At 36.7% G+C, this 20,959-nt stretch overlaps 4 protein-coding genes across 9 annotated transcripts in view; all 4 read left to right on the forward strand.

Moving 5' to 3' along the window:
* The first annotated feature begins 152 nt into the window (after nt 1-152).
* On the forward strand, nt 153-4,038 carry LOC123878913 (putative gamma-glutamylcyclotransferase CG2811). 2 transcript variants are annotated; one of them, XM_045926280.1, is made up of 5 exons: nt 153-304; nt 656-851; nt 1,618-1,723; nt 2,514-2,717; nt 3,778-4,038. In XM_045926280.1, exons 1-4 carry the CDS (start codon nt 251-253, stop codon nt 2,692-2,694), a joined length of 537 nt encoding a protein of 178 aa, XP_045782236.1. In that variant the 5' UTR covers nt 153-250; the 3' UTR covers nt 2,695-2,717; nt 3,778-4,038. The 2 variants fall into 2 exon arrangements, with proteins under 2 accessions (XP_045782236.1, XP_045782235.1); XM_045926279.1 differs by having other exon boundaries at nt 2,514-2,645.
* A 1,652-nt stretch (nt 4,039-5,690) lies between these two features.
* Nucleotides 5,691-8,637, forward strand: LOC123878918 (G patch domain-containing protein 4). Its single transcript, XM_045926294.1, has 5 exons — nt 5,691-5,847; nt 6,249-6,400; nt 6,752-6,914; nt 7,526-7,652; nt 8,083-8,637. Exons 1-5 carry the CDS (start codon nt 5,802-5,804, stop codon nt 8,546-8,548), a joined length of 954 nt encoding a protein of 317 aa, XP_045782250.1. The 5' UTR covers nt 5,691-5,801; the 3' UTR covers nt 8,549-8,637.
* A 482-nt stretch (nt 8,638-9,119) lies between these two features.
* LOC123878920 (probable NADH dehydrogenase [ubiquinone] 1 alpha subcomplex subunit 12) lies at nt 9,120-12,581 on the forward strand. Its single transcript, XM_045926297.1, has 4 exons — nt 9,120-9,317; nt 10,602-10,743; nt 11,857-11,913; nt 12,443-12,581. The coding sequence occupies exons 1-4, from the start codon at nt 9,211-9,213 to the stop codon at nt 12,578-12,580; spliced, it is 444 nt and encodes a 147-aa protein (XP_045782253.1). The 5' UTR covers nt 9,120-9,210; the 3' UTR covers nt 12,581.
* Nucleotides 12,582-15,994: 3,413 nt separating this feature from the next.
* The window catches only part of LOC123878914, a 45,443-nt gene continuing 40,478 nt past the window's right edge, over nt 15,995-20,959 (forward strand). For all 5 annotated transcript variants that reach the window (XM_045926281.1, XM_045926286.1, XM_045926285.1 and 2 more), the window contains exon 1: nt 15,995-16,208. The gene's annotated coding sequence lies outside the window, so the exon portion shown is untranslated. The remainder of the gene's footprint in view (nt 16,209-20,959) is intronic.

Below are 20,959 nucleotides of genomic sequence, written 5' to 3' on the forward strand. Positions count from 1 at the left end.
TCTAAGGGGGTGCCGCGCGTGTGTCGGCGAGCGCCGGCACAGACGGGGTCCATACTTGTATAGTTTCCCTAACTTGTTACAAATAACTACAAACGTGACATTGGCTTATCTTTGTAAAGCCAGACGAGAGCAAAAAAAAAAAAAGATTTTATGATTTTATGAGTTTTTTATAGTTTTATGTTTACAAACAAAAAATTGTAATTCAAGTGCTTTTTAAAATGGATTTCATTATGTTTTAGCATCGGTTTCGATGATATATTATATTCTAAGTTCTATCATTGTACATACTAAATTCGCCCGAACCGTAAGTCCCATAAAAGATTTTTAATTGTAATTTTAAGCCCAATTTTATCCACTCTGGACACCTTTAACTTCGTAGCTCTATGTGTAAAACACAATTAGGTACCTAAATCTTGCTTTAACGGTGAAGGAAAACATAATCAAGAAACCTACAAGTCCGAGAATTCTCCATAATTTTCTTGGTGGTGTGTGAAGTCTGCCAATCTACACACTTGGTTTGGTGGATTATGACCTAAACCTTTCTCATTTTGAGAGAACACCCCTTCTCAGTAGTGGACCGGGGATGGGTTAAGATAATGATGCAAGTTGTAGGTGAGAATTCTTTACTTATTATATAAGTGTTTTTTGTTCATAGATGACCCACAAAGTGTTTGTCTATGGAACACTCAAAAGGAACGAACCAAACCATCATTGGCTCACAAACCCTGAACATGGTGTAAGTAAATTCATAGCAGAGGGAACAACCAAGACGAAATATCCATTGATTATTGGGACAAAGTATAATATTCCCTTTTTATTGTACAGCCCAGGTGATGGGCATTATGTAAAAGGTAAGGGTATTTATAATGCAAAACGAACTAAAAAGCATTTAAATAATTGTAAAGAGTGATATAAGATATCCAAATTATAAATGCATAAGTGTTCCCATCTGTTACCTATTCCTCCACCATATTAGCTGAGTTAATTGTGGGCTCTTCTCAGACTTGGGCGCGTTTGGAACCCTCGGAGCTTTAGTTTTAAGTTAATTAATTATTATCACCACTATATCATTTTTTGACAATCAGAAAGTGTACAATAGTACCCAATTTTATTAAATAACCATAGCCCACCAGTGAAACCAATTCAGATAAGTTTTGGTACAGCTTAAATCCTAAAGCGGATACAGGTTACTTTAAACTTTCTTTTTATCCCAGAAAAATCAAACAGTTCCGATAAGATTTTTAAAATACTTTAATCCATGGGGATGAAGGCATGTAATTCTCAGAAATTAATATTGCTATTAACTCACTTCTGCTTATTAAATTAAACTTGCTATTTGATATTCTAAAAATGCACAGTGTTATAAATAAACTAGCTGACGCCCGCGACTTCGTCCGCGTGGATTTAGGTTTTCCGAAATCCTGTGGGAACTCTTTGGTTTTCCAGTATAAAAAGTAGCCTATGTGCTAATCCAGGATATTATCTATCTCCATTTCGAATTTCAGCCAAATCCGTCCAGTAGTTTTTGCGTGAAGGAGTAACAAACATATACACACACACATACAAACTTTCGCTTTTATAATATTATTAGTGTGATCTTAAATTTTGTAATTTCAGGTGAAGTATATGAAGTAGATGATATTATGTTAGGCAAGTTAGATATATTGGAAGACCACCCAAATTACTATGTTAGAGAATTGGATGATATCTTAGTTAATAAGTTGTAAGTATTAAGTTTATTATTAGTAGCCGTCTGCCTTAGCTTAGGCTTCAATCCTGGGTGCACCTCTAACTTTTCGGAGTTAAGTGCAGTTTAAGCAATTAAAGTGTAACTTAATGGTTAAAGATAAATCAAAACTATTATGCATAAAAATAAATAAAAATCTGTTTTAGAATGTACAGGTAAAGCTCTTTCATATGATACCCCACTTGGTATAGTTACCTTACCTTGAAAATTGAAAATACTTATTATTATTTGTTAATGAACACATTATAATTTTTTGGTGATTCAACCATAAATTCACGATTTTCATATTTTTCCTTTACTTTTACTATAACACCTACCTACCCGCCAAACATGATTCTAGGACTCTAGGTCAATGGAAGTACCCTATAGGTTTTCTTGACAGACACGACAGACAGACAGACAACAAAGTGATCCTATAAGGGTTCTGTTTTTCCTTTTGAAGTACAGAACCCTAATGATACTAAAATATATAACATTGTACTGTTACCTTATTAATTACTTTTTTTCTCTCTGGTCTGGCTTTACAAAGATAAGCCAATGTCAAGTTTGTAATTATTTGTAACAAGTTAGTTAAACTATAAAGTATCGTCCCCGTCTGTGCCGGCGCTCGCTGACATACGCACGGCACCCCCTTAGAGCGGTTTCCAGTCAGTTTTAACAAAAAAAAAACACTCCAAAAAGGCATAGCACGCCCGCCAGGCAACACCAACACAGACGAAGTCCCTATTAATTACTTAGTTACATACTTTTATTTTACTTATTACAGAAATTCATCAGACCAAGAAACAGTCAAGTGTTGGGTGTATTTCCTAAAGAACTTTAGACCTGAGTTGCTCTCCAAACCGCAGTTAGAGAACTATTCCTCCACTGGACCCCACGGGCTGCGCTACTTGGAAAGGTCTAAACGAGATCCAAACGATAATTACTATCCAGAAGTTAAACGATAGAGAACACAGTTTCATCAAAATCTGTAAGCTGTTGTGTATGTTGTGTGGTAGTTTGTAGTGCTTGAGTATGAATAGAAGAGGAAGAAAATTTTTTTTTTTAGAGAAACACAATTTTTTTTTTCTCTCGTCTGGCTTCACAAAGATTAGCCAATGTCAAGTTTGCAGTTATTTGTAACAAGTTAGTTAAACTATACAAGTATGGACCCCGTCTGTGCCGGCGCTCGCCGACACACGCACGGCACCCCCTTAGAGCGCTTTCCAGTCAGTTTTAACAAAAAAAAAAACACTCCAAAAAGGCAGAGCACGCCCGCCAGCTAACACCAACACAGACGAAGTCCTCTAAAACCAAATCATAGACCTTATATCCACACTAGTTTATACTAATATTATAAAAGCGAAAGTGTGTCTATGTGTCTGCTACCTTTTCACGGTCCAACAGTTTAACCGATTCTGACGAAATTTGGTACAAGGTTAGCTTATATCCCGGGGACGGAGATAGGCTACTTTTTGTCACGGAAAATCAAACAGTTGCCACGGGATTCCCAAAAACCCATCCGCTTAACCGATTTGTATGAAATCTGGCACCGAGGTAGCTTGCGTCTCTGTAATTGATATAGGCAACTTTTTATCTCGGAAAATCAAACAGTTCCCACAGGGTCTATAAAAACCTAAATCCACGCGGACGAAGTCGCGGGCATCCTCTAGTGTTATTATAAAGGCGAAAGTGTGTCTGCCTATTACCCTTGCATGGTCCATCCTCTTGATCGATTTTGACGAATTTTGATTTGATTTTTTTGATATATTTATGTAGCTTGCATCCTAAAGACAAACATAAGCTACTTTTTATCCTGGAAAACTAGGATTTAAAAAAAATTACATGGATGAAGATCATCTAGCTGCTTAACATAGTAGATGTAGGGTAAATAGTGTATTGCCATTCATAAATATAAATGACGGACGGACGGACAGACACACACAGAGTGATCGGATCCTATAAGGGTTCCGTTTTTCCTTTTGAGGTACGGAATACGGAACCCTAAATAAGAACAGAACAAAAACTTAATTATTAACTTTTTGTTACAGCAACAATGAATCAACCATTGACGACCTGGATGATATGTTACGTAAATAAAATTTATTGTAATTTTGTTAATACATATTAACTTTATTGTAAAATACAATATTTTTCTACAAAGAAATACTAGTACGTAGCTAGCTAAAAATAACATTCCTTTATTTAATTATAGCTTATTATTATTTTTAATTTGTTATGCCTTCGATTTTGAATCAATTGATGTTATCTATATTAAAAATTGTTATTAAAAAGTTTTATTATATGTTAAATATCTATTTTGATTTCTATTCCATTCCCGAATTGAAGATACGATATAATTTGGTTGTATTTAGCCCTAGTCATCGTTATTGGCCATTACATAGTGAACTAGTCTACAGTCATATATCTAACTAGCTGTACCCGGCATGCGTTGCAATGCCGTAAACAAACATGATTTATTTTTTTATTCATATATATGTCGTCGAGTCAATATTAAAAAGAGGTTTTAATGTCATAGACTCCGTGAAAAGTAACGTTACGTGAAGGTACTTAGCCATATTTGTTTAGCTGTCACTGTCAGAGTTGGATTTTGATCGGCACGCGTTGCTGTGTTCAGAATTCACTCTCGCATTTTATTATCAGAATATTAGCGTAGCGATTGGCGATTCATTCTTGTGCTGGCTTCGGTCCGAGTAGGTTCTCAGTAGATACGGTGTGTGAGTGTTATACTGTAGGTTTTAGAGTAGTGGTTACCTAAAGTGGTGCTGGTGGTTGAACGAGTTGTTATTGTGGTGATTAGGTTAGATGGTTGGTTTGGGACCGGTGTAGGGGTGGAGGAGCCGGTCTAGGTAGGTTAGGTTAGGTTTACCTAGTTACGCTGGAAGTTGTCACGTGCAGTAAGTGAGAGTTATCATGTTTGTAGTTGCGGGTAGTTCAATATCATTTGATAGTCCAAGAATATCGTTAGTGCGCCCACGAAGGCTCGGTTAATCTAAAGGTTGCTATCCTGACATATCCGCTTAGTTATTATCCAGGTTTACTAGTGGTTAGATCATGCTTCAATCTTAATAATCATTAGAAGCGCCTACAAAGTAATAAAAAAGTGAAAAATATGCCCACGATAACCTGATAACACCCTCGGCCTCCGTTATATATATAGTTTTTTTGATGCAGGAGCCATCTCGGGCGCCCTCAGGACACCCTACCAAAGTTTCATAACAATCTGATCAGCGGTTTAGCCGCCTATAGAACACAAACATACAAACATTGATTTTTATATATAAGAAGATAGATCATGATGTCCTATCCTTATTTAGTTAACCATGTACATACTTAAATACTTTGAAGTAAAGATTTTTATGTAATCCTGCGAAGATGATACTGCCATTGTCGGAATTAGAATGGCCATAAGCCACTTTGTTACCTACTTAATTTCTTGACTGGATTCTTTCAAGTAAGTAAAGATTTTTAAGTATATAAAGCTGTAAGGATGATACTGCCATTGGTGCAATTAAAATGCCATAAGCCTATTTTGTCGTATTAGTTTACAAATTGCGAAAAATCAACTTAAATTTAAATTTCGCGGGCAGACCCGTCTCGTGCACCTTAAAGAACGATGCATAGATAATATACTAAGTGCCATAGACGAATGACCTATTATGTCAATGATTTTGACGACTTCGTCTGTGGTGGCGTTTGCTGGCGCGCGTGTTGTGTCTTTTTGGAGTGTTTTTTTGTTAGAAGTGGCTGGTTTTTGTGTTCTACTGGTATTTATTGCTGGTGGAACTGACTGGGAAGCGCTCTAAAGGGGCGCCGCGTGTATGTCGGCGGGTGCCGGCACAGACGGGGTCCATACTTAAACATATAGTTTCCCTAACTTGTAAATAACTACAAACTTGACATTGGCTAATCAGTGTAAAGCCAGACGAGAGAGAGAGAAAAAAAATGATTTTGACAAGTTGCATCTGTTGTCTTTTGTGGTTTTAGGTTAGGATTTTAGAGTTGTTCACTGTTGTTTTTAAGTGTAGTTAGTTTCTTTTAATTACTTCAATAAATGGAATTCGCAAGAAAACAACTGGAAAAGTACGGCTGGACTGACGGTAACCATTTTGTTATGATATACTACCATGTTAATTTGTTAACCTAGCGCTGTCAGCAATAATGATTTAAAGTTTTATAAATAAAATACCTACGCTTTTATAACTAACTTGACCACCGTCACCCTCCATCATTACACTCTTTTACATATTTACCTACAATTATGTTACCTAAAAGGACTTACTATGAAGTCAACAAGTCCTAACACATATCATGGTGCTAACTCTATCCTACCTCAATCGTCATACCAGCCCAATAGTACTATACTATTGTATTATTATCATTAAAACTAAATTTAGAAGTGGATATACTTAAAGTAAATTGTTAGATTCCCTTACATTTAGCTAATATTGTTAAAATTGAATATCACATCATATTATTGAAACTTTTTTTATAAACACAGGCAAAGGTCTCGGCAAGGATGAGAATGGCATATCAGAGCCATTGAAGGCTAAAATAAAGCATAGTCACACAGGCGTGGGGTACAATCCTGCCTCGGATTTCACAGAGCATTGGTGGAGTGCTCTATATGATAAAGCTGCTAGTAATCTGGAAGTTAGTATATTTAACTTTATTTTCAAAGTTTGACGGCTATTCAACAAAATTAAAAATCATTTTTTACGGTTTGGTACCTCAAAAGTAAAAACAGAACCCTTATAGGATCACTTTGTTGTCTGTCTCTGTCCGTCTGTCACGTCTGTCAAGAAAACCTATAGGGTATTTAGGGTATGACCTAAAATTATGAAATTTGGCAGGTAGGTAGCTCTTTTTTTTTAATTTACTAAAGGCACATGTTTGACCACAATCATACCTAATGGAAAGTGATGATGTGGCCTAAGATGGGACAGAAGCCCCTATCTTGACTCCATTCCAGTGTTAAAGATTTACCAACACTTTATTTTGTAGGTGGAAAATAAAAATGGCAAAACTAAAAAGATAAGACGGAAAAGCAATGAAGAGTTTGAAATAACAAACAGCACGTGGAAAATGAAGAGGAAGAAGAAAGAAAAACAGCAGGAGAAGGAAGAATACTCAGAGTTCTTTGTCAAAACTGCTGTTATGGGGCAAGGTGAATTAAAAAAAAAAATTAATAAAGAATATTAGCCATGTTAATCATGACTAATGCTCCCCTTTCCTCTCCAATTAAGCGTAAAGCTTGTGCCAGTAGTGGGTACGACAATAGTGCATCGGGTAGGGTTTGAAGTGCTGACCTTTCAGAATTCAGTTCGCTCCTCAACCGTTGAGCTATCAAGGCTCAAAACTATTACATACTAGAGGATGTCCGCGACTTCGTCCACATGGATTTAGGTTTTTAAAGATCCTGTGGGAACTGTTTGATTTTCCGGGATAAAAAGTTGACTATTTCGATTACAGGGATGTAAGCTACTTTGGTACCTTTCATACAAATTGGTTAAGTGGATGGGACTTAAGGCATCCCGTGGGAACCCTTAGATTTTCCGGGATAAAAGTATCCTATGTCCATCCCCGGGATATAAGCTAACCCTGTACCAAATTAAATTTCGTCAAAATCGGTTACACTGTTGGGCTGTGAAAAGGTAGCAGACAGACAGACAGACACACTTTCGCATTTATAATATCAGTATGGAGGGATTCTCGAATGGAAAGCAGGAGTTTTTCAGAGGAGTTCAGAGCAATACAGATGAAGTTTTATAATTTCAGGAGGCGATAAAACCACTAGAGTAAGAGATTCTGATTCACAGTCAGAGAGTGAGAGTGAATCCAAAGATGCTGTAAAGATGACAGATGAAGAATTGTTTGCAGCTTGTCAAGGAAGGACTGCGCATAAGTATGTATTATTTTTAGGGTTCTTTACCTCAAAATGAAAAAAGGGAACCCTTACAGGATCACCTGTCGGTCTGTACGTCCGTCTGTGCGTCTATCGACCGTGTATGTCGAAAAAACCTATACTTCCCGTTGACCTAGAATCAAATTTGGCAGGTAGTAGGTCTTATAGCACAAGTAAAGAAAGAAATCCGAAAACCGTGAATGTGTGGTTACATCACAAAAAAATTAAAATATGTTTCTATTTTCAAAGTAAGATAACTATACCAAAAACCGTGATTTTGTGATTACATTACAAAAAAAATGTTACTTTTTATTCACACACTTATACTACTTATTTAAGTACATACATAGTAAGATACTTATTTAATCACAAATTCACGGTTATTGTTGTTTTTCGTTTACTGCACTTTTAAAATATATTTTTTCTACAGAGGTGCCCGCCATGGTCTAAGAGCATTAGGAAAGCTAGCAAGAATAGAACAGCAAGAACAAATTCTTTTACAACAGATAAAATATAAAGGCTATTCCCATCATGAGAAAATTAAAAAAAATAGTGACACAGATTCAAAAGTTGAAGACACCAATTTGCACAGCGATGGAGAAGTTGTTACCATTAAAAAGAAAAAGAAGAAGAAAAGGCGCTCCAATAGTACTGAAGTTCAAAATACTGAAGCTGAAAACTTTGGTACTGACAATACAATAAATGGAAATGAAGTACCAATTGGTAGAAAATCTGCTAAATCGAAAACTAAAATTATTGAAATGAATACTCAAATTGGAAATTCAGAAAATGAAGAAATAGTAAAAAGCAAGAAAAAGAAACGCAAACGCTATAATAAAGCAGATGATAGTGTGTCTAATGATGAATTTAAATTAAGCTTGATGGAGGAAGGTTGACAAAGTAGAAAATCATTATGTATTTTATAATATATTAACCATAATGGTTTTTATTAGTATATAAAATATTGATAAAAGCAATGAATTGATAACTTTTATTAATTGTTATTGTTAAGTTTAGTATTTTTGTAAATAAAATATTTTTTATTGCAATCTTTGATTATCATTCTATAAAATAAGATTCCTATTTCCGCAAGGATACTCTGAAAAGTCTGAAACGAAGGTCTCAGATTTGCACTAGATCTTAAACAGATAGAACAGCTTTTTACTTAGTGCTAGATAGATATACTTGTCTATGTATTTTCTTGTATATATGTTATTCGTCTATAAAATTAATCATCTGTGAGACTTCATCTGTGTTGGCTGGCGGGCGTGCTCTGCCTTTTTGGAGTGTTTTTTTTGTTAAAACTGACTGGAAAGCGCTCTAAGGGGGTGCCGTGCGTATGTCAGCGAGCGCCGGCACAGACGGGGTCCATACTTGTATAGTTTAACTAACTTGTTACAAATAATTACAAACTTGACATTGGCTAATCTTTATAAAGCCAGACGAGAGAGAAAAAAAAAATCATCTGTGAACTGTCAATGTCACGAAGCAAAATTTTAGGTTATTTGTTGCCAATGATCAATATTATTTTCGAAACGAAGGCAAGTTTTTCGTAAAAATGTCGAATTCAATCATCAAATTACTGGCTCTGGATAAAGTAGCCACGGTGTTTAATATTATACGTCAAAACGGCGGTATCTTAGGGTCGCTGCACAAACTTTACAGGTAATTCAAAGTGTTTGTTATTATGTAATATTTTGATTTCGTTTCTGATTGAATCAACGTAAAAATAAACTTATGTTATGTTCTAAAAAAATCTATAAACTATTCTGGAGAGTCTTGTTACTCGTCCCATCTTTCTCTTCGACCCGAATATTTGGTAGAAGTATTAGTAGAAGTATGTATATTCTTGCTATCACTATATAATAACTTCTATAATGACTGTGTAGGAAACCATTACTTATATATTTTTACCCGACTACGGCAAAGCCGAAAGGAAGGGCTATGATTTTAGCAGTCTATGTATGTATGTATGTTTGTATCCAGATTCTTATCACTTGAATTTGCTTTAGGTTTATTGATTGCCTATGCGCCGCGATAATACCAGGAGGCTATTTGAAATGAGACTTCCACATAGAAAGAATTTTGTCACTAACATAACTTACCTTTACCTACCTATGATTAGTAGTGATAGTTTAGTAACTAAGGTTGAAAGCCATAGAGCACACTTTGATTTTAAAACGAGACAGATTTATGCTTTGCCTATTTGGAGTGTTTTTTTTTTTTGTTAAAACTGACTGGAAAGCGCTCTAAGGGGGCGCCGTGCGTGTGTCGGCGAGCGCCGGCACAGACAGGGTCCATACTTGTATAGTTTAACTAACTTGTAACTACAAACTTGACATTGGCTAATCTTTGTAAAGCCAGACGAGAGAGAGAACGCTGCCTCGTTTTAACAGTGTCTTAAGGCTGAGCAAAGTCAAAGTGCGCTGTATAGGTAGACTCTTTTTCTTTTATTTTAATTCTTCTATTTACTATTTGAATGATGTAGTTTCTATTCATTTATATTACAGACTAGCTTTTGCCCGTGACTTAGTCAGCGTGGACTAAACAAATTTGAAACCCCTGTTTTAGCCCCCTAAGGGTTGTACTTTTTAAAATCCTTTCTTAACAGAAATGTCTACGTCATAACAGCTATCTGCATGCCAAATGTCAGCCCGATCTATCCAGTAGTGTTTATTTTTTTTCTCTCGTCTGGCTTTACAAAGATTAGCCGATGTCAAGTTTGTAGTAATTTGTAACAATTAAACTATACAAGTATGGACCCCGTCTGTGCCGGCGCTCGCCGACACACGCGCGGCACCCCCTTAGAGCGCTTTCCAGACAGTTATAACAAAAAAAAACACACCAAAAAGGCAGAGCACGCCCGCCAGCTAACACCAACACAGATTAAGTCCCCCAGTAGTGTTATAGATCTGTCAGTCACCTTTTCCTCTTATATGTATATTACAGACAAGAAGAGCTGAAAGATGGTAGGCTAGTTGGTGTGGATAAGTTTGGCAATAAGTATTACGAGAATCCAAGATACTTCTACAGCAGAAACCGATGGGTTGAGTACTCGGACAAGTTTAACATGAACTACGATGCTAGCCAGGTGAGAATATTAGATCGAAGCAGACATGACTTTGTTCAAGTCCATGATGTACATTGTACACGATGGTTACATTTTATACGAAAAAAAAAAAAACAACCTGATGGATGTTACATCAAAAAATCCAATTGAAACACATTTTAATTTTTTTTTAATGATGTGACCACAAATTCACGGTTTTCAGATTTATTCCTGTACTTGTACTATAAGACCTACCTACCTGCCAAATTTCATGAATCTAGGTCAACAGGAAGTACCCTATAGGTTTCTTGACAGATACGACGGACGGACAGACGGACGCCGGACAGACAGACAGACAACAAAGTGATCCTATAAGGGTTCCGTTTTTCCTTTTGAGGTACGGAACCCTAAAAACAACCTTATGGATGTAGCATCCAAAAAACCGGCCAAGTGCGAGCCAGACTCGCGCACCGAGGGTTCCATACTCAGATATTTCTTCCAACATTTTGCACAATAAATCAAAAATTATTATACATAAAAATAAATAAAAATCTGTTTTAGAATATAAAGGTAAAGCCCTTTCAAATAATACCCCACTTGGTATAGTTATCTTACTTTGATAATTGAAAATACTAATTATTTATTTTTGTTCATAAACACATTTTAATTTTTTGTGTGTGACGTAAATACAAATTTAAGGTTTTCGGATTTTCCCCTTTACCTGTGCTATAAGACCTACCTACTTGCCGTTCATGATTCTAGTTCAACAAGAAGTACCCTGTAGATTTCTTGACAGACAACAGACAGACAAGTGACCCTATAAGGGGTTTTTATTTCCTTTTGAGGAACAGAACCCTAAAAATGACTTTGTGGTGTTAGAACTTAAAATGATATGTTATTCAATCACATCACACTTAATATTATAAAGGAGAAAGTTTGTATGTGTGTGTATGTTTGTTACTCCTTCACGCAAAAACTACTGGACGGATTGGGCTGAAATTTAGAATGAAGATAGATTATATCCTGGATTAGCACATAGGCTACTTCTTATCCCGGAAAATTAAAGAGTTCCCACGGGAATTTTAAAAACCTACATCCACGCGAACGAAGTCGCGGGTATCAGCTAGTAACAATAAATGTTCTTGTGTTTTGCAGGTCCCTGCCGAATGGTTTGGATGGTTGCATTACAAAACTGATCTTCTTCCCCACCAAGTAAGTAACCGCCTAAAAATTTTCCATGCTATGTTTTCTTTGCATCGTCAAACCAGTATGGACTTACGGCATTCAGCTCTGGGGTTCAGCAAGCCACTCAAACATTGAGATACTCCAGCGCTTCCAGAACAATGTTTTGATGGTCTTATGTAACACACCATGGTTCACAAAAACAGTGAAGTGCATGCATACACAGAAATTCCCACAGTAAAGGAGGAAATAGACAGGTCACTTGAGGCCTACAAACAGAGACTTGAGGGTCCTAAAAACAGCCTAGCAGTCCAACTTCTGGATGCCAGTAAGTGTGTGTATGTTTGTTACGCCTTCACGCAAAAACTACTAGACGGATTTGGCTGTTTGGAATGGAGATAGATAATATTCTGGATTAGCACATAGGCTACTTTTTATCCCGGAAAATCAAAGAGTTCCCACGTGATTTCGAGAAATCTAAATCCACGCGGGCGAAGTTGCGGGCATCGGCTAGTAATATTTATTTCACAATTAACAATCAATATTTCTCACATTTCAGGACCCAAGCAGACCCAAGTACAAATGGATGTTGGACCACACGGAAAACCTGTCTGGTACAACTGGCCAATACGTACCGTACAGTACCACCCGCCCTAAAATAGAACCCTGGGTGCCGAAGCCAAGAACAAGTGCTTAAATTTTAAAAAAAAAAACTTGTCTATACCTATTTGATAAAAGAATTCGTTCGTTTTTTATAAAACAGCCATAGACAAATTTGATTTTTCTTAATTCAATACAGATTGATAACAGTTTAGAATAAAAATAATACGCAAAAAAATGTCTTGATATTAAAAAAAATACTTTTTATTTGTATAAAATATTTTGTTAAATAGCTTAGCTGTAAGTAGAAAATGAAATAAATCTGTTTTAATTTATTTTTGTTGATTTTATTTCACACTTCTCAAGTTTTCCTATTTTATTAACCCCCGACCCATGAAGAGGGGTGTTATAAGTTTGACGTGTGTATCTGTGTAACTGTCTATGGCATCGTAGCTCCTAAACTAATGTACCGATTTTAATTTCGGTTTTAATTAAAATAGTGTTAATTTTTCTTTATTATCACTGTCCAACGCGCCATGGTTCCTACAAATATCGGAAATTCATGAGCACTTAAACATTAACACAGTAAAGGAAGAAATTCTAACTTATAGTTGCAACTACAAAACAAGGCTTACTAACCACCCAAATCGCCTGGCAGTGCAGCTGACAATGCCACAGGCAATCCGTCGACTAAAGAGAAAGCATATACTAGACATTTAGCTGAGACTTATGGAGTTTTCCCGCTGGGGAAGTTGTCTCCTAATGAACGCCAACTTCCTCCAACCAATCTGCTCATAGTCCACCGACTGATCGCATGATAAGGCAACCCCTCAAAAAAAAAAAAAATTTCTTTATTAAAATCGGTTAAGCGGATGGGTTTTTGTGAATCCCGTGGCCACTCTATGATCTTCCGGGATAAAAAGTAGCCTACGTCCCCGGGATATAAGCTAATCCTGTACCAAATTTCGTCAGAATCGGTTAAACTGTTGGGCCAGACAGACACTTTTTCGCATCATACTAATATTATAAAGGAAAAAGTTTGTGTGTGTGTGTGTGTGTATATTTGTTACTCCTTCACGCTAAAACTACTGGACGGATTGGGCTGAAATTTAGAATGAAGATAGATTATAGCCTGGATTAGCACATAGGCTACTTTTTATCCCGGAAAATCAAAGAGTCCCACGGGATTTTTAAAAAACCTACATCCACGCGAACGAAGTCGCGGGTATCAGCTAGTTTATTATATTAGTATGGATAATAGGGTGTAGGCAGGTGCCTATTAAGAGGGCCCTCTCCGTCACTGGCTTCATACAATCGTAGTTCAAATTTCATTTGAATATTAAGCAACCAAAGTCCATGAAATTTTGCAGGCATATTCTAGAAACTAATATCTGTGCCTGTGGTTTTCAAGATTTCTGTTAAAATATTCGGTTTCAAAGTTACGCGGTCTTAAAAAATTTCATACAAATCTTTGAGCCCCTGTAATTTTAAAACTACATATTTTTAGAAAAATCTAAAACACCACAGACACAGATATTAGTTTCTAGAATGTGTCTGCAAAATTTCATGGACTTTGGTTGCTTAATATTCAAATGAAATTGGAACTACGATTGTATGAAGCGAGTGACGAAGAGAGCCCTGTTAAAACAGGCAGTGGTAGGTACTTTCTAGGGCACTTTTCAAGTTCCAACGAGGGACCCACACAACCCAAAAGCGAAAAGCTAGATAACAATCAGAATGAGTTAATTCATATCAAATTGGGGCCTGTTATTTTATTTCTCGCACTAAACAGGTTTGGCGCTACGGGTCCTGACCAGTTGTGCTCAAAGTTTCACTTTTTAACTCCAGCCTCTGTATCTGAATAAATAAATAAAAATAAAGCCTCTCCTCCAGTGTGAGCATGTCTTTTTTTAAAGTTCCCTACCTCAAAAGGAAAAAAGGAACCCATAAAGGATCACTTCTTTTGTGTCTGTCTACCGTGCCTGTCAAGAAACCTATAGGGTAGGACCTAGAATCATGGGATTTGGCTGGTAGGTAGGTCTTATAGGACAAGTAAAAGCAAAATGGCCTCCTTACCCGGGTGAGGCGCAGGGCAACTTTGTACCCTGGTGGCGATCTTTTAGCCGGGTTTTCACCGGCTAGGGCCCGCCATCTTGGCTTACGGCCCTAGTGGGCTTCTTTGTGTATCGATGTGTATATCGATGTTGTCAGTCCGGGATTGGTCTGCACTCTCCGCGCGTTAAAAAGTGTTATTTCTTGTACGATGGTACGGAACCCTTCGTAAGCCCTTGACAGCGATCTCACCTGGTGGTAATTGATGGTGCAGTCTAAGATGGAAGCGGGCCAACTTGGAAAGGGTATAGCAGTTTCATTAAACTCTTACTGGTTTCTACGGAGCATCGTATCGCAACGCTAAATCACCTCGCAGCACGGCCTTGCCGGTAGGTACGATGGTAACTAGCCCCGGCCGAAGTTTCCCACTAGATAAGCCAACTTCTTGTCAACGACACCACTGCACTGGGGTGCTGTTTACAATTATTTTTTAGTAACGACACCAACGTCTACTAAGAACATAGAATAGAACACGTTAAATGAAGCAATCATAGTAGGCGGTCACAGAGGGTAAAAGGTCAGGACTCAAGAGGTTATTACTACCTATATCGAAGTCTCTTTGCACACTGCATCTGTTCCGAATCCTATCTGTCACCATTTATCATCGTCAATCATACAAATAGTAGGTATTAGGGTTACTACGGATCGATAGTTTCCGGATTCGGAATGGATGCAGTGTGTAATGAGTCTTAGTGGAGAAATAACAGTTAAGCAATTGTCTGGTGGAAGGCTTCGGCCGTGGTTAGTTAACATCCTACTGGCGAAGCCGTACCGCCTAGCGATTTAGCGTTCCGGTACGATGCCCTGTAGAAACCAAAGTAGTACATAAGGGTGTAATGAAAACTGCCATATCCCTTCCAGATTAGCCCGCTTCCGTCTTAGACTACATCATCACTTACCACCAGGTGAGATTGCAGTCAACAGCCAACTAGTATCTGAATTAAAAAAAGCACAAAACTGACACATAAAACGAAAACGAATTGTAAGTACATAAATCGTTTACATAGTTTCCGTATTTATATCTATCAATCTCATCCTATTTTACGATCCATCAAAGTCAAACTGAAATAGGCCAACGATAAATGTCTTAATAAACTTTGAGGAGCATTGACTCAGAACAACTGCCCATTCTATACATACTAACGCAGAATGAGCTTTTAGCTCAACCACTATACGAATTTCAACTTTATTACCACCCATTAGGGCTTATATTGCATTGTACTGTAAATTCAAAATGGCCACACTAGTGCATTTTTATATGCAAACGAAAATCGACTCTAAATGTATGAAAAATAGAGTTGATAGTTGAATGCTGGAAGATAAAGTTGCTTGAGAACAAAACTTTTTTCTCTCCAGGTAAAAATATCTTGACTCCATAATATAGCCAGTCAAAACGCGACGCGGTCACCAACGCGTCTCGAACGCGTTGTACAAACTCAATAAAACTATAAACTAAGTTATAAAGTTTAGTTTATTAGTGTTTAGTGAATGAAACTATAATGTTTAGTGCAAATAAGTGAGTTCACTTACTTAGCTTGGAAGAATTCGTGGCGAAGTAGATTAAAGTTCGAAAGGATGTTCCGAAAACAGGATTTCATGTGACGAATTTTATGGTATGTTATCTCAAATTAGTAATTTTTTAACCCCCCGACCCAAAAAGAGGGGTGTTATAAGTAGGTATCTAAATTCAAAATTCAAAATATTTTTATGCAATTAGACTTTTACAAGTTCTTTTGAATCGTCAAAAGCATCTACCACTGGTTCGGAATGCCTCCGAGAAGAACCAGCAAGAAACTCGGCGGTTGCTCTTTTCAAATATTTGATATACAATATTATGCCATGTATAAAAGCAATTGAAGTCCTGCGCATTGCTGGAGCGAATTGCAGGTCAAATCCACGCTTTTTATCATTTACATAATCTATGTATCTATCTGGCATCGTAGCTCCTAAACTAATGAACCGATTTTAATTTAGTTTTGTTTGTTTGAAAGGTGGCTTGATCGAGAGTGTTTTTAGCTAAAATCCAAGAAAATCGGTTCAGCCGTTTGAAAGTTATCAGCTCTTTTCTAGTTACTGTAACCTTCACTTGTCGGGGGTGTTATAAATTTTTAATTTACACTTGTAACTTTAAAAGTTTGGAAATTTAAAAAAAAATGTTTTTTTTTCTTGTCTGCCAAAAAAAATGTTAGGCATTCTAACGATAAGCTTTTGCCGAATATGGGTAATGGATTTAAAAAAAAAAAGTTTGCGAGGGCGGGCAAAAAATAGTGATGGGGGCGTGTTACATTGAAAAATTATCGATGATTTACGACGATCAAATTTTTTGTTGTAATTTTGTAAATTGCATTTTTTTGTTATTGTTTTACTGCTTTTATTGATATTGTTATTATTGAAACTGTAGGTAAGTATTTTAATTTAATGTTATTTATCCAACTTTTTTTAATTGTGTTAAAGATTCAAAAATAGTCTCAGACGTAGGAATATTCAGTTAGGTGCCATTCAATAACCTTTACCTGGGTGTTTACTGCATAATTGAATGCCATTGAATGTTATCAGCCTTTCGTGGCGCGCCCAAAGTGAAACTATTGTTTTTATGGCATGAAGACTTTACCTTGGGTAAGTTAGTTTAGTAAAGTAAGTTGGGGTATTTACCACGGTAACTAATTTATTTTTACTAATAACTGAGTAATAACCTGCCTAGTTAGCTACTTCGCGAGTCACGTTTTGACTTAGTCGTTCCGCTTCTAGGGGATATTTTTGAAAAATCCTCTATTACTTATGAGCAATACATAGTTTCTAAAATTTCGTGACGGATATAAATCATTCTAGTAGTCAAAATCAAATATGTATCATAGTTAGTATAATATCTTTCTTTGAATTTTGAAAAGAATTTGGCAAACTCTAAAATCATGCTTTTAGCTTAGATGGTAAAAAAATTACGATAGGTAGATATTTTTCTTAGACTAAATAGTCTCTAAACTAACTTCTAAGATAGTCCAAACGCTCTTGTGCTCCGAGAAAAAGGCCACAAGTTACGAGAACGTCAGTCAGTTAGTAGATAATAATTAGACACTAAAGCTACGCACAGCTTCCAAATAGACTTAGGTAGTTTGAGAAGCCCCCAAGTCACAAGAAACTCTCTCTCTCTTTCTCTCTCTCACGCACACACACAGACACACGCATACACACCCGCACACACACACAGGGACGGGATCTTGTCACAGGATCACAGGTTTTGGAAGAAAACAGGTCTCCTCAGATTTCTTGACCTTAAAATCTTATGTAATTGTAATCTGTGCCAGCCGCAAACCGCTGTTGCAACATGCCATGCAAAGCGGCGAGGAATCAAACAAAAAATCTAAATTAAAAATTTATAAAACCCCTGACAGTTAGTGAAGGTTACAGTAACTAGAAAAGAGCTGATAACTTTCAAACGGCTGAACCGATTTTCTTGGATCATAGCTAAGAACACTCTCGATCAAGCCACCTTTCAAACAAAAAAAACCTAAATTAAAATCGGTTGAGTAGTTTAGGAGCTACGATGCCACAGACAGATACACAGATACACACATCAAACTTATAACACCCCTCTTTTTGGGTCGAGGGTTAAAAACAGATCTCCTCAGATTTCTTGACCTTAAAATCTTATGTAATTGTAATCTGTGCCAGCCGCAAACCGCTGTTGCAACATGCCATGCAAAGGGGCGAGGAATCAAACAAAAAGGTTAAGTTTTGTATTGCGACCTCTCTTTCTAATCTTCCGTGAATGAGTTCGGTCACTTCGGCCTTTGGAGCGTTTTTGGCCCAATTCAAGCAACTACTTACCATTCTATTGTCTCCACATGCTCACTTTTTTAGGGTTCCGTACCTCAAAAGGAAAAACGGAACCCTGTGTTGTCCATCGTCTCTGTCAAGAAAACCTATAGGGTACTTCCCGTTGACCTAGGATCATGATTGGCACGTAAGTAGGTCTTATAGCACAAGTAAAGGAATAAATCCGAAACCCGTGAATTTGTGGTTACATCATTTAAAAAAAATTAAAATGCGTTTCAATTTTCAAAGTACGATAACTATACCAAGTGGGGTATCACATGAAAGGGCTTTACCTGTACATTTTAAAACAGATTTTTATATATTTCGAAAAAAAAAAATACCCGAGTATGGAACCCTCGATGCGCGAGTCTGACACGCCATTGTTTTTTTTAGATATATATATTTAACTATTTATTTAATGGTAGTTATAGAATAACGCTTTCTGTACTTTCTAAAGTATTTACTAGGCCATCACAACCTATACTTAGGTGTATTTAAAGTTTACGACCTCTTATCGCTACACAATTTACTGATGCGTTCAAAGAACCATAACGCTCACCATATGGCAAAAAAAACCTGATTTATGATAGTTATATCCAGTTTATGGAGCGTCAGAGGCAAGCTGTTGGTAACTGTATAACTGGGTCCCACACATACATGCTTGAGAAGCAAGATACTCTGACTTAAACGACATCCCTGGCGGTGTAAATGTCTAGGAATTCCAGGATTCGATTCGATTTAGAAATTTATAATATCTTACTGAATTAGCTTTGTTCTGGTCTATCCTTACAGCAAACAGTCGGATTTAATCGACATTTTGTACGAAAAACTAAATAAGCATAAAAATAATTAGGTAATAAGAATCTGTTTTAGAACGATAAATCAAATTATCGTGCAAACTGTCGAAAAAAATACCCGAGTACGGAACCCTCGGTGCGCTAGTTTGTCTCACATTTAGCCGGTTTTTTCTTTAAGACCTGCAAAGTGCCAGGTAAACAGCTGAAAATTTACCCTGGACATCTAATGGTGAAGGTAAGTGAAGGTAAAGTGGTAAGTTAATCTGGTTAGATAGGTAGGGACCTACCTATTCCTTTTGGTTAACCAAACAATGAGTTTTAAAGTCATTGTTTTTTAACCCCCGACCCAAAAAGAGGGGTGTTATAAGTTTGACGTGTGTATCTGTGTGTCTGTGTATCTGTCTGTGGCATCGTAGCTCCTAAACTAATGAAACGGTTTTAATCTAGTTTTTTTTGTTTGAAAGGTGGCTTGATCGAGAGTGTTCTTAGCTATAATCCAAGAAAATCGGTTCAGCCGTTTGAAATTTATCAGCTCTTTTCTAGTTACTGTAACCTTCACTTGTCGGGGGTGTTATAAATTTTTAATTTACACTTGTTAACTGTATTCTATACCTACTATAAAGAATTATTTAACCATTGACTGTATTATAATCAGTTTAACAGTAATTCCTCGCCTTGTTCGATGTCCTTGTAATAGACAATGGGTTTTGTTTACGTCGATGAAATATCATCAGCCGATACTTGATATTGTACTAGCTATGTGATATGCTTATACTACAAATTGTCATACATACCTAACATGCCATTCTGTTTTATGTAATACTAGCCGATGCCCGCGACTTCGCCCGCGTGGATTTAGGTTTTTCGAAATCCCGTGGGAACTCTTTGTTTTTCCGGGATAAAAAGTAGCCTATGCGTTAATCCATCTATCTCCATTCCAAATTCCAGCCAAATCCGTCCAGTAGTTTTTGCGTGAAAGAGTAACAAACATACACACATACACACAAACTTAATAATTAGTGTGAAGTGTGATTGTAATTCGGCTCTGAGTGTTGTCGTTTTTCAATTAATCCCCTTCACAAGTAAATTAAAAATTTATAACATCCCCGACAAGTGAAGGTTACAGTAACTAGAAAAGAGCTGATACCTTTCAAACGGCTGAACCGATTTTCTTGGATTATAGCTAAGAACACTCTCGATTAAGCCACCTTTCAAACAAAAAAAAACTTAATTACAATCGGTTCATTAGTTTAGAAGCTACGATGCCACAGACAGATACACACGTCAAACTTATAACACCCCTCTTTATGAGTCGGGGGTTAAAATAGGCAAAGATCAATGACCATATAGCTTATTCAACAATCAACAGTGCAAAGATTCTTGAGTTTATTGTTTCTTTAAAAAATGTTTATGTACCTAGTTACTTAATATTACTTAGATTGACTGATACCACTATCACTGGTACAGTAATAATATCGATGGTAATCACACTAATATTATAAAGGCGAAAGTTTGTATGTGTGTGTGTGTGTGTGTGTTTGTTACTCCTTCACGCAAAAACTACTTGACGGATTTGGCTGAAATTTGGAATGGAGATAAATAATATCCTAGATTAGCACATAGGCTACTTTTTATCCCGAAAAATCAAAGAATTCCCACGGGATTTCGAATAACCTAAATCCACGCGGGCGAAGTCGCGGGCATCGGCTAGTAACTAATAACCAAGTCTAAGTAATAAAATATAAGTTTAAGTA

This window comes from Maniola jurtina, chromosome 27 (genome assembly GCF_905333055.1).
Source record: "Maniola jurtina chromosome 27, ilManJurt1.1, whole genome shotgun sequence".
In the NCBI taxonomy this organism is placed as follows: Eukaryota; Metazoa; Arthropoda; class Insecta; order Lepidoptera; family Nymphalidae; genus Maniola; species Maniola jurtina.

Excerpts from the sequence above, each read along its gene's own strand:
- LOC123878913 (XM_045926280.1), top strand. The coding sequence starts at position 251 with ATGATATATTATATTCTAAGTTCTATCATTGTACATACTAAATTCGCC. Across the intron at positions 852-1,617 it reads TGATGGGCATTATGTAAAAG|GTGAAGTATATGAAGTAGAT; the intron begins GTAAGGGTATTT and ends TTGTAATTTCAG. Across the intron at positions 1,724-2,513 it reads GATATCTTAGTTAATAAGTT|AAATTCATCAGACCAAGAAA; the intron begins GTAAGTATTAAG and ends TACTTATTACAG.
- LOC123878918 (XM_045926294.1), top strand. The coding sequence starts at position 5,802 with ATGGAATTCGCAAGAAAACAACTGGAAAAGTACGGCTGGACTGACG. Across the intron at positions 5,848-6,248 it reads AAAGTACGGCTGGACTGACG|GCAAAGGTCTCGGCAAGGAT; the intron begins GTAACCATTTTG and ends TTATAAACACAG. Across the intron at positions 6,401-6,751 it reads AAGCTGCTAGTAATCTGGAA|GTGGAAAATAAAAATGGCAA; the intron begins GTTAGTATATTT and ends TTTATTTTGTAG.
- LOC123878920 (XM_045926297.1), top strand. The coding sequence starts at position 9,211 with ATGTCGAATTCAATCATCAAATTACTGGCTCTGGATAAAGTAGCCACG. Across the intron at positions 9,318-10,601 it reads TCGCTGCACAAACTTTACAG|ACAAGAAGAGCTGAAAGATG; the intron begins GTAATTCAAAGT and ends TGTATATTACAG. Across the intron at positions 10,744-11,856 it reads TGAACTACGATGCTAGCCAG|GTCCCTGCCGAATGGTTTGG; the intron begins GTGAGAATATTA and ends TGTGTTTTGCAG.